Below are 13,774 nucleotides of genomic sequence, written 5' to 3' on the forward strand. Positions count from 1 at the left end.
TAGCTTGTAATTGTATCCCGGCCCTGGCTCAGAGTGAGTGAGTCCTGATGGGGGGGGGTCAGGGTTGTAGTTTTGGCGGTGGAGGTTCAGACAGTGAAGTTTTCGGTTACCGCCGTGTTATTATAAGAGCGGAGCATCGCCATCGCCCGGACGTCTCTCCAGCTAACCCATCCAGACAGATACAGCCGGGACTGTTACACTTAAAACTGAAACAGGAAACTGCACGCTTCATATTTTTTTGCCCAAAAAAAAATGCAGAGAGTTTTTGTGTAAGTTAAATGACCCAAAAGAAAACAAAGGGCGTAATTAGGTGCTTTTAAAAAACGACTTCTTACTCAGCACATTCCTGGATTTGATAGCGTGTGTGTGTGTGTGTGTGTGTGTGTGTGTGTGTGTTTGAGTGTGAGGTTGGTCGCAACTTATGCATGTAATGTGTGTGCGTGTGTGTGTGCCTAAGAGTTGCTTATGAGCTTTAAGTGCATTTACTCAGAGGATCAAATAGACCCTGTAGGGATTTGTTCAGCGTCTCTTCTGCAGCGCATTAACTTCTCCACGTTGCACAATCCATCCTAGGAAGCCCACGAATCAGCAGTGTTGTACTGGAGGCGTGGAGGATTCTGTGTTTAGACGAGCCAGACCAGGGGTTAAAAGTGCACCAAGCATCTCAGAAATTACAAATATGTGACCTCGCTGTCTGTGTGTCCCATTAATAACTGTTAGTGGACAGAGGGATTTTGTTTGTTGCACCGAAATGCAAGCGCATCTGTCTGCTGCTGAGAAAGGTCAGCTGTGTACATGAAGCGCGCTGGAACTGCTGCTGGTGTTTATTTTTGTACTCCATGTAGCAGATAAGTTACTGTCACTTTAAGGCGTGTTATGCTATAGATGTGTCGTCGCTCCTGGGGGGTGATCGCTGCTTTGTTTTGACTCGGGCCCTCAGCTGTGATCACACAGGCGGCCAAGAGCATCGATCACGTGCGGTGTTGTTATTCGCGGTGATGATGTCGTGACAGCGTTCACGCCTACGGCTGCAAGAAATGGTGTAAAGACAGATGCAGCCGGTTTTCTCATGAAAATAAATGGCAGGCAGGTTTTTGGGGGTGATTTTGTGAAGTGTGCAGGCGGCACAGGTGCATTATCGGTAATGCTCATAAAATGGTGGGATTAGGAGAATTAGCGGAGCGTTTAAGGGCTGGTATCAATCAAATTACTTCCTCCTCTCGTCTCTCTTAAAAGCACTTTGCCTCCTGTGAACTTCTCCTCCACAAAACACCAAATGGTCACAATCACGCACAAGGGCACGAGGTCGCTCCATTTAATCTGCTGCAGCACAGAAATAGCTCCTAATGTGTGGAGGGATCTCTGCGCCCGCCCCTCCAGCCCCTCCTGCCCTCCCGCCCCTCCTGCTCGCCTGCCCGGCCACGACAAAGACAGTTAAGGTGCCCTTTTGTATTTAACCCTTTCAGTGCTGCAGGGGTCAGATCAGACGCGGGTCCAACATTAATCACCAAAATGAGGTTTCAGTGATCAGAAACAGTCCATTTTTGTCTTTGCTTTGCCATTTAAAGTGGAAACTCAAGACTTCGATGTTAGGAAGAAACGCTATACATTAAATTATGGAAAGCAATGCAGTTTGCAAACACGTCAGATGCATCCGAGGCACAAATATTGAGCCGGATTTCAAAGTAATCCATCACAAAATGAGTGGTAATGCTGTTTTTTTGGTGACGCTGGCAGACAGAGGTCACGTGAGCCTTCAGACAGGTCAGAGGGGGAGAGAGGCCTGCTGAGACAGAGGTGGGCCGCGGCTGATGAATGAAATTGATCGCCGACCCTGACAGGAAATGCTCCTTTACGACATTACGCTCTGTAACTTACTTACAGTTTGATGTATTACGGAATTCTTCGATTTTGAGCGGAATAGCGGCGGCGTGCAGCGAATACACAGCGTCAGAGGGATAAGTAGAGTTGAGCAGTGATGGTTGAGCCTCTACTCTCTTATAATTGAGTCTTTCTGCAGTCTCTCAATGTCTCTTTGCGTTCGTGTCTGAAACTGCGCTCCAAACTCCCGTCACCTTCATTTCCAGGTCACATCTTCGGTCATTAAGCGGCTTCATCACAGCGCAAAATCAAACACATTCATCATTTTCCCCCTTTTATGTCCACTCGAGTTCCAGTTTTAGAGTCAGTCAAGCACAGTGAAGCAATGTGCACTCTCCGCTCCATTGTGTGTGTCTGCATGTGTGTGTGTGTAGTATAAATGTTTAGAGATGCTGCGCGCCCCCCTGAGGGTCGCTGTTGTCTTTGTGCAGCCAGCTGTTTTCCAGCAGCTGTGCCTCTTTTCTTTCCCCACTGTGTTTTTTTGCACACAGCTCCTAAATCAGCCTGTAAATGAGCTGGAGTTGTGTGTTTACATCTCATCCCGACAGCGTACATTAGAGCAGAGTATAGGACGGGGGGACAGACGCTGAGCTCAGAGGAGAGGACGGAAGGAGGAAGGGAGGGAGGGAGCGATGTAGTGTCGTCATCTTTCCAGGAGGATTCTGGTCCCAGTGTGTCAGATTCACGCCCGACCCCGCACATACGCCTTTTGTATTTTTGCAGACTCGCAGGGAAAAACTGTGCAAATACGGCGACTTATCTGATATCGCTGGGAAAATAAAACACGAAACCGTCACCGTTCCCACAAGCGGAGGCGAATGAAAGGTGCTCACACACATGCGTTGTTCAGGCAGACAGGTCAGCCCCTCGCCACCTCGCCAAAGCAAACAGAATCATTCTAGGTGCTTGGCAGCTGGTGTCAAAGTGAAACGGGACATTGCGGGAGGAAAATCTGATAACATTCTTTGGGGAAAACGGGAACTCTTATGTGCTTATTAGATAAATTCTGCTGGCAGGCCGGGACTGACCTGTGTTTGGTTGTGGTTCCTCCGCTGCCCTTGGGCACAGCAATTAAGCCCAGAGGTTGTGAACTTTTGGCTTTGCCACGCGAAAACAAGGCCGCCTCTCACTGCTTTTTTTTTCTTGGTGTCTTCAAAGCCGCGGGGGCCGTAAGACAGGAGGGAACAGACGAGGGGCTGTTGGCCGTCTGAGGGGGTCAGGAGTGCAGATGTCAAAAGTCAGATTCTGGCGGCGACGTCGCTAATGAGGCCATTCAGCACGCATGGAGGAATGCTTAGCCGAGCTGTTAATGTTGTCTCTGAGCTCGACCGTGCCGCAGAATAACAAATCTGATATGTAAATACAGAATGTGTGTGTGTGTGCACGTGTGTGTGTGTGTTTAGGAGCATCTGTGTGTGTGTAGACACTGTCAGACCTAAAGTTTGGGAATAAATGAGGAGGTGCTTTACCAGAAACACACAACTTAAGACAAACGGTCGTGGTGACGGAGCTGAACGTCGCTGTGATTGAGTTTTTGCAGGTCGTTGCTTCAGTTCAGTCTTAATTAATGGGAATCAAAGTAAAGTTCTCCACAAAGTAAAAGAGACTGAAATGTGTTGAACGTGATCCGTTACTGCAGCTAAGACGTTTTCACAAAGCTTGTCTGGATCGCACGTTTTCATCGTAGCAGAACCAACATTGATTCTCTATTGTTCTCCTGTGTTATGTTTGGCTGCTTGTTAGCTTTTGTTTGTTTGCTTTGGGGCCGTGTTGGTTTCTCATCTGGGTCAGAAGCATTTTGCTCTGTGATTCCGAGGCACAAATGAATTTGGGCTTTGCTGCTGTACTATTGGCCTCATTCTTGATTTAGTCTTTGTTTTATCTGGTATATGATACTGTATATATGATGAAGAGGAGAGACAGGGAGAAGAAGATGCAGAGACAAAGAAACTCTCACTTCAGCATGATGTGTAAGCGTAGGTTCCTTTGGGTGTCACCGCTAAACGCTATTTTCTGCTCACAGGGAAAGAGGATGACATCATGCACACCAGTTTTTCACACCTGCCACACACACACACACACACACACACGCACACACACACACACACACGCACACACACACGCGCGCACACACACACACACACACACACACACACACACACACACACACACACACACACACACACACACACACACACACACACACACAGCATGCGAGCCAGCAGTTCATTAGCACCAGCACCCATTAGCCACAGTAGCAGTGACGTATGTGTGTCCTTGTGTCTCCTTGTCCCCCTCCAGTCTTCAGGCACCACTGTAATGGTGGACATAGCCGTGATGGGAGAAGCTCACGGCCTGATCTCGGACCTGCTGGCCGACCCCTCTCTGCCCTCCAACACCTGCACCTCGCTGCGCGCCGTCAGCAACCTGCTGACCACACAGCTCACCTTCCAGCCGCTGCACCGGCCGCGCCCTGTTCCCCTGCTCAACCTCAGTGACGCATACACCTGCTCCGACTCGGAGGACGGGCCGGAGAAGGGAGAGAAGACGTCCTTCCCCAAGGTAAGGGGACGAGGGTCAAAGCCTCCCCTCTCATAAAGTGAAAGTTCATGCTGTTTCCCCGTTTATGTGATTAATCCTGTTGAGATTTTAAAGACGTTTAACCCACAATAACACACTTTTCACCCCCCAAAAACAACATTTATCTCACACTTCCAGCCTTACTAGCGTCCCCCGCCAGTTGGAGACAGTCACAAAGTCTCAGTGTTGCTCATCAGACATTTTAGACACAGCTACACCTAGCATGACACAGCAGTAGGCTACGCATGCTGGTACTAGCCTAGCAGTGCGGCGCTGGAACGAGCTAACACAGGAGCCGTGACGTCGGTAATCGGAACGGCAGACTCCTTAATGTTTTTCCAGCGGCTGGAATAATCCTTAGATGGAAACGTAGCCCACCTTATTAAAGCCCAAATGATTTATATACCACAAAGTGCTCCACACATATGTTCATCTTTTAGCTCGTGTTTGGGCTAATGAGCGCTTCCTGCTCCCTTGACCTTTTAGCATCAGATGAAGCACTATATTTTCACAGAGTTGAGTGAAGAAAAATAGTGTGTGTGCGTGTGTGTGTGTGTGTATGCTTGTGTGTGTGTGCCCTGCAAGGAGCACTGTTCTCCCTTTCATAGCCGCAGCTGTGTCAACATGACAGATGTGTAGAGCCAGACAGTGTGTGTGTGCGTGTGTGTGTGCGTGTGTGTGTGTGTGTGTGTGTGTGTGAGTGTGTGCGTGTGTGTGTGTGTGGTGAATGTGAGAGACGAAGGGGGCAACGTGAAGGTGAACGCATCTCCCAGAGGTTACAAAGAGAGATGAGCACGCCGTCCACATGACCGGACTCATCCTGTGTGATTTATCCGAGTTGCCCTCTGAGGAATCCACATCCTGGCATTCCCGGAAGATTCAAACATTCAAACACAATCATAACGCTCGAGGTGGCACTCATCTCACATCTTCACCTCAATAAAAGCAGTGACAGAGATTAATAAGAGTTAATAAGAGGTTATTGTGTGAGTTTTAATGCTCTTCTTATATGGGGGATGAAGTCGTGCGGTGAGGTCGTGCAGCTGCCAGTCTTTCTTATATAAATGGAAACTAGAATAGAATGATGGATTCCATTGCATCTCTACTCAGTATAAGCTAAGATAGTTTTACATCCTCACTGTTTTTGCCGTTGGTATTGTTTAGAATTGGGGCTTATGGTAGTGTCCTTCAGTGTGTGTGTGTGTGTGTGTGTGTGTGTGTGTGTATGTGTATGTGTGCGCGCGTGTGTGTGTGTGTATGTGTGCGCGTGTGTGTGTGCGTGTGCGCGTGTGTGTACGTAGATGCATCTGCAAGCACTCAGTATATGACGGCTTACTGTGAATGGGCTCATTCAGGATTCTGAGGGAGTCTTTACTAGGTCACACTGCAGAAGAGGAAAGGGAGCGCAAGAGAGAGAGAGCGCAAGGGAGAGAGTCTGCCATGTTTAGCTCTGCTCTGCCAAGCTGCCGCATGCCACCGAACAGATGGAGGCGTCGCAAGAGCAGAGGCCACTGGGAATCCCAAAGAAAGAGGGAGAGAAAGAGAGAGAAAGGCAGAGAATGTCCACAATAAGCTATATTTGTGTATATTTGTTCAAAGGAAAACCAACATTGTAGTTAATAATGTAGTGCCAATACAAACCAGTGAGGCCGCTTTGGTCATTTGTTTTCCTGCAAAAACAAAAAAAATGAAAGTGCAGGAGTCATGAAAAATGGCCTCGTTTGTATCTTCTTGCATCATTTGTTTCATCTTGGACAGCGTCTGCCTCATCTGGATGATGCATTTGGATAGAGAAAAAGCAAATAAACTCCTTTATCTTCCAGGTGGGAGTGCTTAGAGAGATTTTATCTCAATGCAAACACTGTCAGAGTCCAGATCTTTATTGTTAAGTCACAAGCTAAGATTTAGTTCACTTATTTAAAATGGTTGGAAGTCAGAGTATCAACAGGCTGTGTGTGTGTGTGTGTGTCCATACAGCGTTTAAGGCGGAGTCTTCATCCTGGTCTTCTGAGGAGGATCTCCTCCACGTGGACCACCACCACCTCCGCCACAGGCCTGCCCACCATCGAGCCCGGGCCTGTGCGACGGGACCGCAGTGCCAGCATCAAACCGTACCACGAAGCGCTCACCTGCAGGTACACACACACACACACACACACACACATACAAGAGAGCCAAGCGTCAAACTCGCAACCTCGCTTTCATCCTCCTCGTGTTCTTTTCACACTAAAAGCAGACTCTCTCTTATTTGCCCTCCAAACCAAAGTAAACAGACTGATAAATGAATTACACAGGAGTCCTGCGATGACGGCGTGACGCACGGCTGAAGGTTGTGAGGTTCATTCCCGGTAACGTGCCTGGCGCTGTAGTTAAGCTGAGGACATCAGCATGCGTGAGCGGTAATGGTGCAGCAGTTTGGAAACGGGCCGCGTGTTGCAGTCGCGAGCCAGAATGGAAATGTGCCCCGCAGGCAAATGCATTAACCTGAATAAGTGAGACACGCGTGGACCCTCGGCACGGCACGGGAGGGCGAGGGCGGCACGGAGAGCGGGAGGGCCACGGTTCAGAAAAGGACACGGCTTTAGTCTGTAAACGCTGATGCCTGTGCCTTTGTGCCGTTATGCATGAATGCCTGTATGTGCGTTTGTGCTTGAGTGCGTTTCATTAAGCATAAGTCGATCTGACAGTTGTGTGTTGTGTGCCGTGCTAATATCACCGCGGCGAATCAGTGAGAAATGTCAAGACGAGATGCTTCGTATTGTGCAAAACGCAACCGATTACTCTTATATTCTGCCGCTAAATCAAACATAAGCGTGTAATTTATCAGCGTAGCTACCAATACTTTCCCTAATTATATTTCAGCTTAATTTACGATGATCGGTGCAGAGATTCCGTTCTGCGATGACTTTGTCGTGGCAGCGATGTTGTGTTTGGAGGATGCTGCTGCAGCTTTGGGGAAACTAAATGAATTTCAGAGGCGGCGGAGATAAAAGCTCGACAAAACTCAGCCATGCATGCGTATGTGTGTGTGTGTGTGTGTGTGTTCCCGTGTGTGTGTGTGTGTGTGTGTGTGTGTGTGTGTGTGTGTGTGTGTGTGTGTGTGTGCGTGCGTTGTGGAATAACACGTCGTCATGCAAAAGCTGCTTTTACGGCAGCAGACAGCAGCACGCGTTTCCCCCGCCGGCCGTAAAATATTCACCACGCCTGAGTGAGAGAGGCTCCATTCGTGTTTCATCCTCCCCTTCACTCCCTGACAGCAAAGTCTCTCTCTCTCTCTCTCTCCTTCTCCCTCTCATCTCTCGCTCTGTCTCTCCTTCTCTCTCTCTCTCCTTCTATCTCCCTCTCTCTCTCTCTCTGACCCCATGGTGCAAAGCTAGCGCCCATTTTGAGAGAAAGTGTGTGCTGTCGTTTTGAAAGAGTTTGTTTCATTTTCTAATGTTGTGTGAAGACTCTGGTGGAGGCTGCTGAAGCTTAATTATTGATGTTTGGGAGAACTTCACAAAGCTTCACTCGCCTCTGACTCACTCCACGCAGGCTCGCCGCTGCTTTCAACTCACATTACTCTTTCCCTGTGTCGTACTGTACGTGCAGGCGCAGAGATCATCCAAAATACATCAAAAATGGATCTCGCCTGCTGGATTTTAGTACTGCTAGTTTGAAAAAACAAAGTTTTGCTTGCAACATTTTAAAAAAAGCACATTGGACAGATTTAGTTCTCTGAGCTTTGCTGTCGTCCTGTTCCGAGCTGCTGGAACCAAACCGGTCAGATGTCAGCTGGACCAGTCAGGGAACTTTTAGATGAAGGTTGAACCAATGATGAATTGTAAGGAATCTGCATAAACGTGCAGATCTCCTCCCTGATCTGTCTCCATCTTTTCCTTCTTCTGAGGCGTTTTGGTTTCAGGCCTGCATGTTTGCCGGGTGGTGATGTTTGATTAATCCTCCAGTCTGACGTAAAGCAAGCCAGTGCACATGTGAGCAACTCCAGCAGTGCAGCAGCAAATGTGGTCATATTTAACACCGTAAATCTGCCCCACACACACACACATACACACACACACACACACACACACGCTCTGATTTGTTTTGTTTCTTGGCGCCCTCTGTGTGGGCTCCGTCTGTCACTGCTTTGTTTGGGTGTGTGTGTTTGCACCATGACAGTGTGATACTTTAACACGTTGTGTCAGTGTAAGCACACCGAGTCGCTTCGATACACAAAGCCCCCGGACCTTAAAGCCCGGCGGTGGCGGCGCCGGTGGCCGGCCTCGACTATGGCCACTTATGGTGGTGGGAGTGTAAACAAACACGTAGGCCCCCTCCACCAGCCACCATGACCCCCAGAATTAACACACACACACACACACACATGCTTACACACTCTGTCACAGCTGCTTATGCTGGCAGGGGATGGAGTAGAGAGAGGCTCTGGGTTTAGTTCCCTGCAGCTGTAAGAGCTCTCGGCTGACTAACACTTCATCCGCCTTTGGTTTTTGGGGCTTCGTGACTCGGCTCCAGATGCCAGAAACAAATTAAAGAACAGGTGAGGCCTCTGGTGTGCAGCTCAAAGATCAATAGTATTGACAATAACTCGCTGTAGCCGGGAAACCGCAGACCTTTGCCCATCGCTTAGCGAGCCGGCCACCTGCCAGCACGCCGTCGAGCTCATTCCAGGACACTTGTGAGGGCGTGAGAGGGAGTTGATGCAACCTGCTTCTCTTCCCATGTTAGCCCAGTACGAACCAGCAATAGGGCCGATAGTGAAGTGAGGGAGAGAGAGAGAGAGAGAGAGAGAGAGAGAGAGAGAGAGAGAGAGGGGGAGAGGGAGAGGGAGAGAGAGAGAGAGAGAGAGAGGGAGAGAGAGAGAGAGAGAGAGGGCGAGCTTGGCTTTGGTTGGCTCGTCTCCTCTCCTCTCCTCTCCATCATCAAATCTATGCGATCTTAATTAGGACATTAGGCTTCTTCTTCTTCTTCTTCTTCATCTTTTTTAGTGTTCGCTCTGGTTTTCCAGCGTGTCAGCTCTCGGTGATGTACAGTTCAGTTCGCCGTTTGGCACGAGCGGCTCCGGCTTCAATGCCTCGGCGAGGAGGGTTTTATCTGACAGATCTGGTATTTGCATTTGAGCACCTTCCCTTTACCCCCTCCCCCCCTCCCCCCTTCCTCCCCAACCACCGCAACTGTACCCTTATCTTCTTCACATCATCTGGCCCGGGGAGTGTAGGTAGATTACTGGAAGCAGAAAATAAAGGCTGCTGTGTTTATCGTGGCTTGGACGCTGTCCGTCTGGGCCGCCGACCAAAGGTAATCCGTCAAGCCTTTACTGTGAGCGGACAGAGGCAAGATGTGGGAGCGGAGCGGAGCGGAATGGAGTGGGAAGCTGAAGCAGAGGCCCGATCCGAGACCTTTTGAGTGCTTCAGAACATTAAGATAAGCACACGGGAGGAGGAGGAGGAGCAGGGAGGAGGAGGAGGAAGCTGTTCTCAGAGAACAACAGTGTAATTTGTACGCTATTTACTGTTGAGGGATGATTAAGTTGATTAATTGTCATGCTTAAGAATCGCTTTTGTACGTGAGTGTGTGTGTCTGTGTGTGTGTGTGTGTGTGTGTGTGTGTAGAGCAGGGAGTGAGTGAGTGTGTGTGTGAGAGAGCAGGAGATTGAGGAGAAAGGAGACATTTTCTACTTCCTAACTTCTCTCTAAGCTTTAAACTTTATGAAATTTCTATAACTAAAAAGCAAATAGGCAAATTAATAAATTTACCGAAGCGTGTCCCGGCGAATGTTATTAGTTTAAGTCGGCGATAAAAGCGGTGGCTCGACGCCTGACTGACAGATTTCTCAGGCGAAAAACGGTCGCAGCCTTCCTATTTACATTCTGTAGCGAAGGCTCAATGTCAGTAGTTAAGTGATTCTGCTGCATTAGCAGAATAGGAAGAGTGTCTGCCAGTTCTTCAGCTTTCATTAAAAGTAAAACCTTTTAAGCCGAGCGCCCGCCTGCCCAGACCCCCCTGACAATAATGTGCTAACTGTTCAGCCGCCAAACTATCAAACTATTTTATATTCCACACCTGCTAGGCATTACGTACAGTGGTTGCAGCCCGTGCAGGCCGTGCAAACACAACAGAAGTCTCTTTGTTGGGGCCTCGGCATCATTAAGGCAGGGTGGGCACGGCTCAGACCTGCACCAGAAACAATTTATCAAACCGGGAGATAGACGCGCCACACTACAGGCCTTTGTGCTCCCTGTGACACCAGCGCGCCGACTGCAGGCATTTCCTGCTCGGAGACGGCAGGTTTTACAACATTTGAGGAGAGGTATTTTAATTGGAACCACCTACGGGTTAAGACAGCGGGCCGGAGAAACACGGAAAGAGAGGAGGAGGAGGAGGAGGAGGAGGAGGACTAGGCCTCGGCCTCACCCGGCGGCTTCCAACACGCGGGGGCCCGAGCTCCTCCGTGTGATTTATCGTCCCAGTCGGTAACAAGCGACGTCTTTCCTTCATCTGTCCTCCAGCTCCCCCGCAACAACGACGTAAGAGTTGACGCAGGAGACGGTTGGAACGGCGTCTCGCAGCGCTCCAGCCGTAAATCCTAAACCGAGGGGGAGCTGGTGCCGACGCCGCCGCCATCTGCATGTTCCTAATGAGTCGCCCATAAACAAGTCAGCCAGTCTGAATTTGTTGCGATGTTACTTACTCTCCGTTTAGTTTGTGTTAATGTGCGCGCCAATAAAAAACCATTATAGTCTCTCTTGTTGTTGTTGAAGCATCTGTGCGGCGTGTGTTTAATGTGGGGACGGATCCCACCACGCACTCCTGCCAACAAGTGAGACATCAAACGCAGATGTGGCGAGTGGCGTTATTCCCAATTCTTTACACAGCTGCCGACCTCAGATCCTCCCCCTTCCCCCCAAAAATCCATTTGTTTTCCCGTCTTGAATTAAACGCTCAAACCTGTCGCCCGTGCGTCAAATTTCTCCGGTAATTGTCTCTCCCAACGCGCGGCTTCATTACATTTCATCATTCTCTCTTGTTTTCCTGCCAAACATCTGCCAAAGTGCCCTCGCTAACATCCTGACAGGCGTCCACTTCTCCCACAGGTGTAATTAAAGTTTTACCTTACTCTCTCAAATGTCAGCAGAGGATAAATTGGACATCTCGGTCGCATTATTTCCTTGCCAATTAACAGCGTCTTCCTGTGTGTATAGCCTGGAGCGTGCGGGCCGGACGTGTCGGCTCAATCACCAATAAGACTCATTCCTTCTGACTTGTTTACTGCTCGTTTTACATGCATCGCCACATTCGCTGCACATTCTGCATGACAGCATCCTTTTTTTTTTTTCTGCCGGCTTTGCACTTTTCTGTGTTCTGACCTCAACTTTTTTGCACAGCTGCGGGAGGCCGTACATCAAGCTGAGCCACGGCGAGGGCTCCATAGACAAAGGAGACCGGATACCACGGTCAGGTGAGGCGGCCCGTTCTTCTCCTTTCAGCTTTCATCCCCTCTGCTGCCTCCAGACTGCACACACAGTTGTTGTTCTCTCCCTCTGAGACGCTCTGAACTCAGTGATGCGCTATCAGATACTGAGCTGAGTATTCTGCCCCAGCACATAGATGTACATAAATACATATTGCATACATATCACACATACCTGCATATATAACCTGGGTTGTCCTTTTAATATCTGCCAACTTTAAAATGGCTCGCAAGCCTCAAAGGAAAATTAATCTTGTATGTTTGGGAACATTTTCCTGTTTGTTCCCTGATTTTTTCAATGTGTTTTTGGTTTGGCATCAACGTACGACAGTGAACAACAGCCAGAGTGGAATTTGGTGCTGAAATCTCTTTAAAGAATAATGGGAAACATTGGGTTTTAGTGTCAGTCAGTTGTGTAGATTTTATTCTTTTGACAGCACTCACGCACAATCCAGCTGAAACTCAGCCATTTTACACAGCTACACAACAAGGACGAGGGAGGGCAAGTGTGTACGGGGTTAACAGTCAACACGCTCACACGCTTTTTGCAACACGCAGAGGACCAAGCGGTGGTGTCGTCGGACTACGACAGCACCCACGAGGCCAACCACAGCGACAGCAGCGATGTAGCACATACAGAGGAGGACGCACAGGACGGCAAAACCCCGCTGCAGAACGCCATCCTCCACCCACTAATGCCTCCAGAGGTAAGAAGAGGCACGGATCGGGATTAGTCACACGACAGACGCAAAATCACAACCATATTTACATATGAGACATCTATCCTAATGCTTCTCTTTGCACAGGACAAACCCATTCTGGCCCCAGAGCCTTTAGTCATGGAGGAGACAGAGCCTTTGATGAGTCAGCTAAACAATTGGAACTTCCCCATTTTCAGCTTGATGGAGAAGACGAATGGGAAATGTGGACGCATCCTCAGCCAGGTTAGCCCGTCAGGAACAGTGAAACAGTGCTTTTCCCCCTTTCAGTTCCTCTAAAAATGGCAAATCTGTTGTTACATCACGTCACCAGTATGCGTGCGTGCGTGTGTGTGTCCCTCAGGTCTCCTACAGGCTCTTTGAAGACACCGGCCTGTTTGAGACCTTCAAGATCCCTGTGAAAGAATTCATGAACTACTTCCACGCCCTGGAGAATGGTTACAGAGACATACCATGTGAGCACATCCCACCTCAGCTCATCTCATTGTGTCATTCATGCTCCCTCACACTGTCCACATGAAGCCACTAGAGGGAGCTGCTGTACAGTTTTTGTCTAGAGTCCTACAAACAAAACATGAAGAAAGCAGTCCAACAGTGCACCCTGGTGGAGAAGGTGTGTAAGACAGTTTTCTCTCTCCTGTTCCCCAGATCACAACAGGGTCCACGCCACAGACGTGCTCCACGCAGTCTGGTACCTCACCACGCAGCCTGTGCCCGGCCTGCCCAGCCTCATCGCCGACCACTGCTCCGCCAGTGACTCAGGTGCGTCTCCACCTATCCCCAACCCCCCTAACCCCCCCCCGCGCAATCACACACGTACAAATTCCCTCTGCAAACGTGCCTTTCTGTGAAGATTCCTCATATGTAGGTCACACTTCATTTATTTCTCTCTCTGCCCCGAGGCCCTGGTGCCTCAGAGTGAGCCATCTCATTAATGTCAGCACATCAGACCTGTACGAGAAAGAGAGAGAGAGTGTGTGTGCGTGTGTGTGTGCGTGTGTGTGCACTCTTATCCTTCTCAGTTTGTTTTATCATACTCAGCCTTTTGGCGCTTGGATTTATGTGCCAAAGTGTATTTGAAGTCTGGAACAGCATGAAATTGCAGGCAGATTAGAGCTTCCTG

The 13,774-nt window shown here is 49.2% G+C and overlaps 1 protein-coding gene across 3 annotated transcripts in view; it reads left to right on the top strand.

The window, feature by feature from the left end:
• The window catches only part of LOC142988835 (cGMP-inhibited 3',5'-cyclic phosphodiesterase 3A-like), a 73,986-nt gene that overhangs the window by 51,535 nt on the left and 8,677 nt on the right, over window positions 1-13,774 (top strand). For all 3 annotated transcript variants that reach the window (XM_076138140.1, XM_076138125.1, XM_076138133.1), the window contains 7 exons: window positions 4,183-4,443; window positions 6,439-6,596; window positions 11,847-11,920; window positions 12,491-12,639; window positions 12,739-12,876; window positions 12,995-13,106; window positions 13,300-13,413. In XM_076138140.1, the coding sequence (XP_075994255.1) occupies window positions 4,183-4,443; window positions 6,439-6,596; window positions 11,847-11,920; window positions 12,491-12,639; window positions 12,739-12,876; window positions 12,995-13,106; window positions 13,300-13,413 (1,006 nt within the window). The remainder of the gene's footprint in view (window positions 1-4,182; window positions 4,444-6,438; window positions 6,597-11,846; window positions 11,921-12,490; window positions 12,640-12,738; window positions 12,877-12,994; window positions 13,107-13,299; window positions 13,414-13,774) is intronic.

The sequence above is a fragment of the Genypterus blacodes genome, unplaced genomic scaffold, assembly GCF_046128005.1.
Source record: "Genypterus blacodes isolate CSIRO-AG114 ecotype Tasmania unplaced genomic scaffold, CSIRO-AGI_Gbla_v1 ptg000015l_1, whole genome shotgun sequence".
Taxonomy (NCBI): Eukaryota; Metazoa; Chordata; class Actinopteri; order Ophidiiformes; family Ophidiidae; genus Genypterus; species Genypterus blacodes.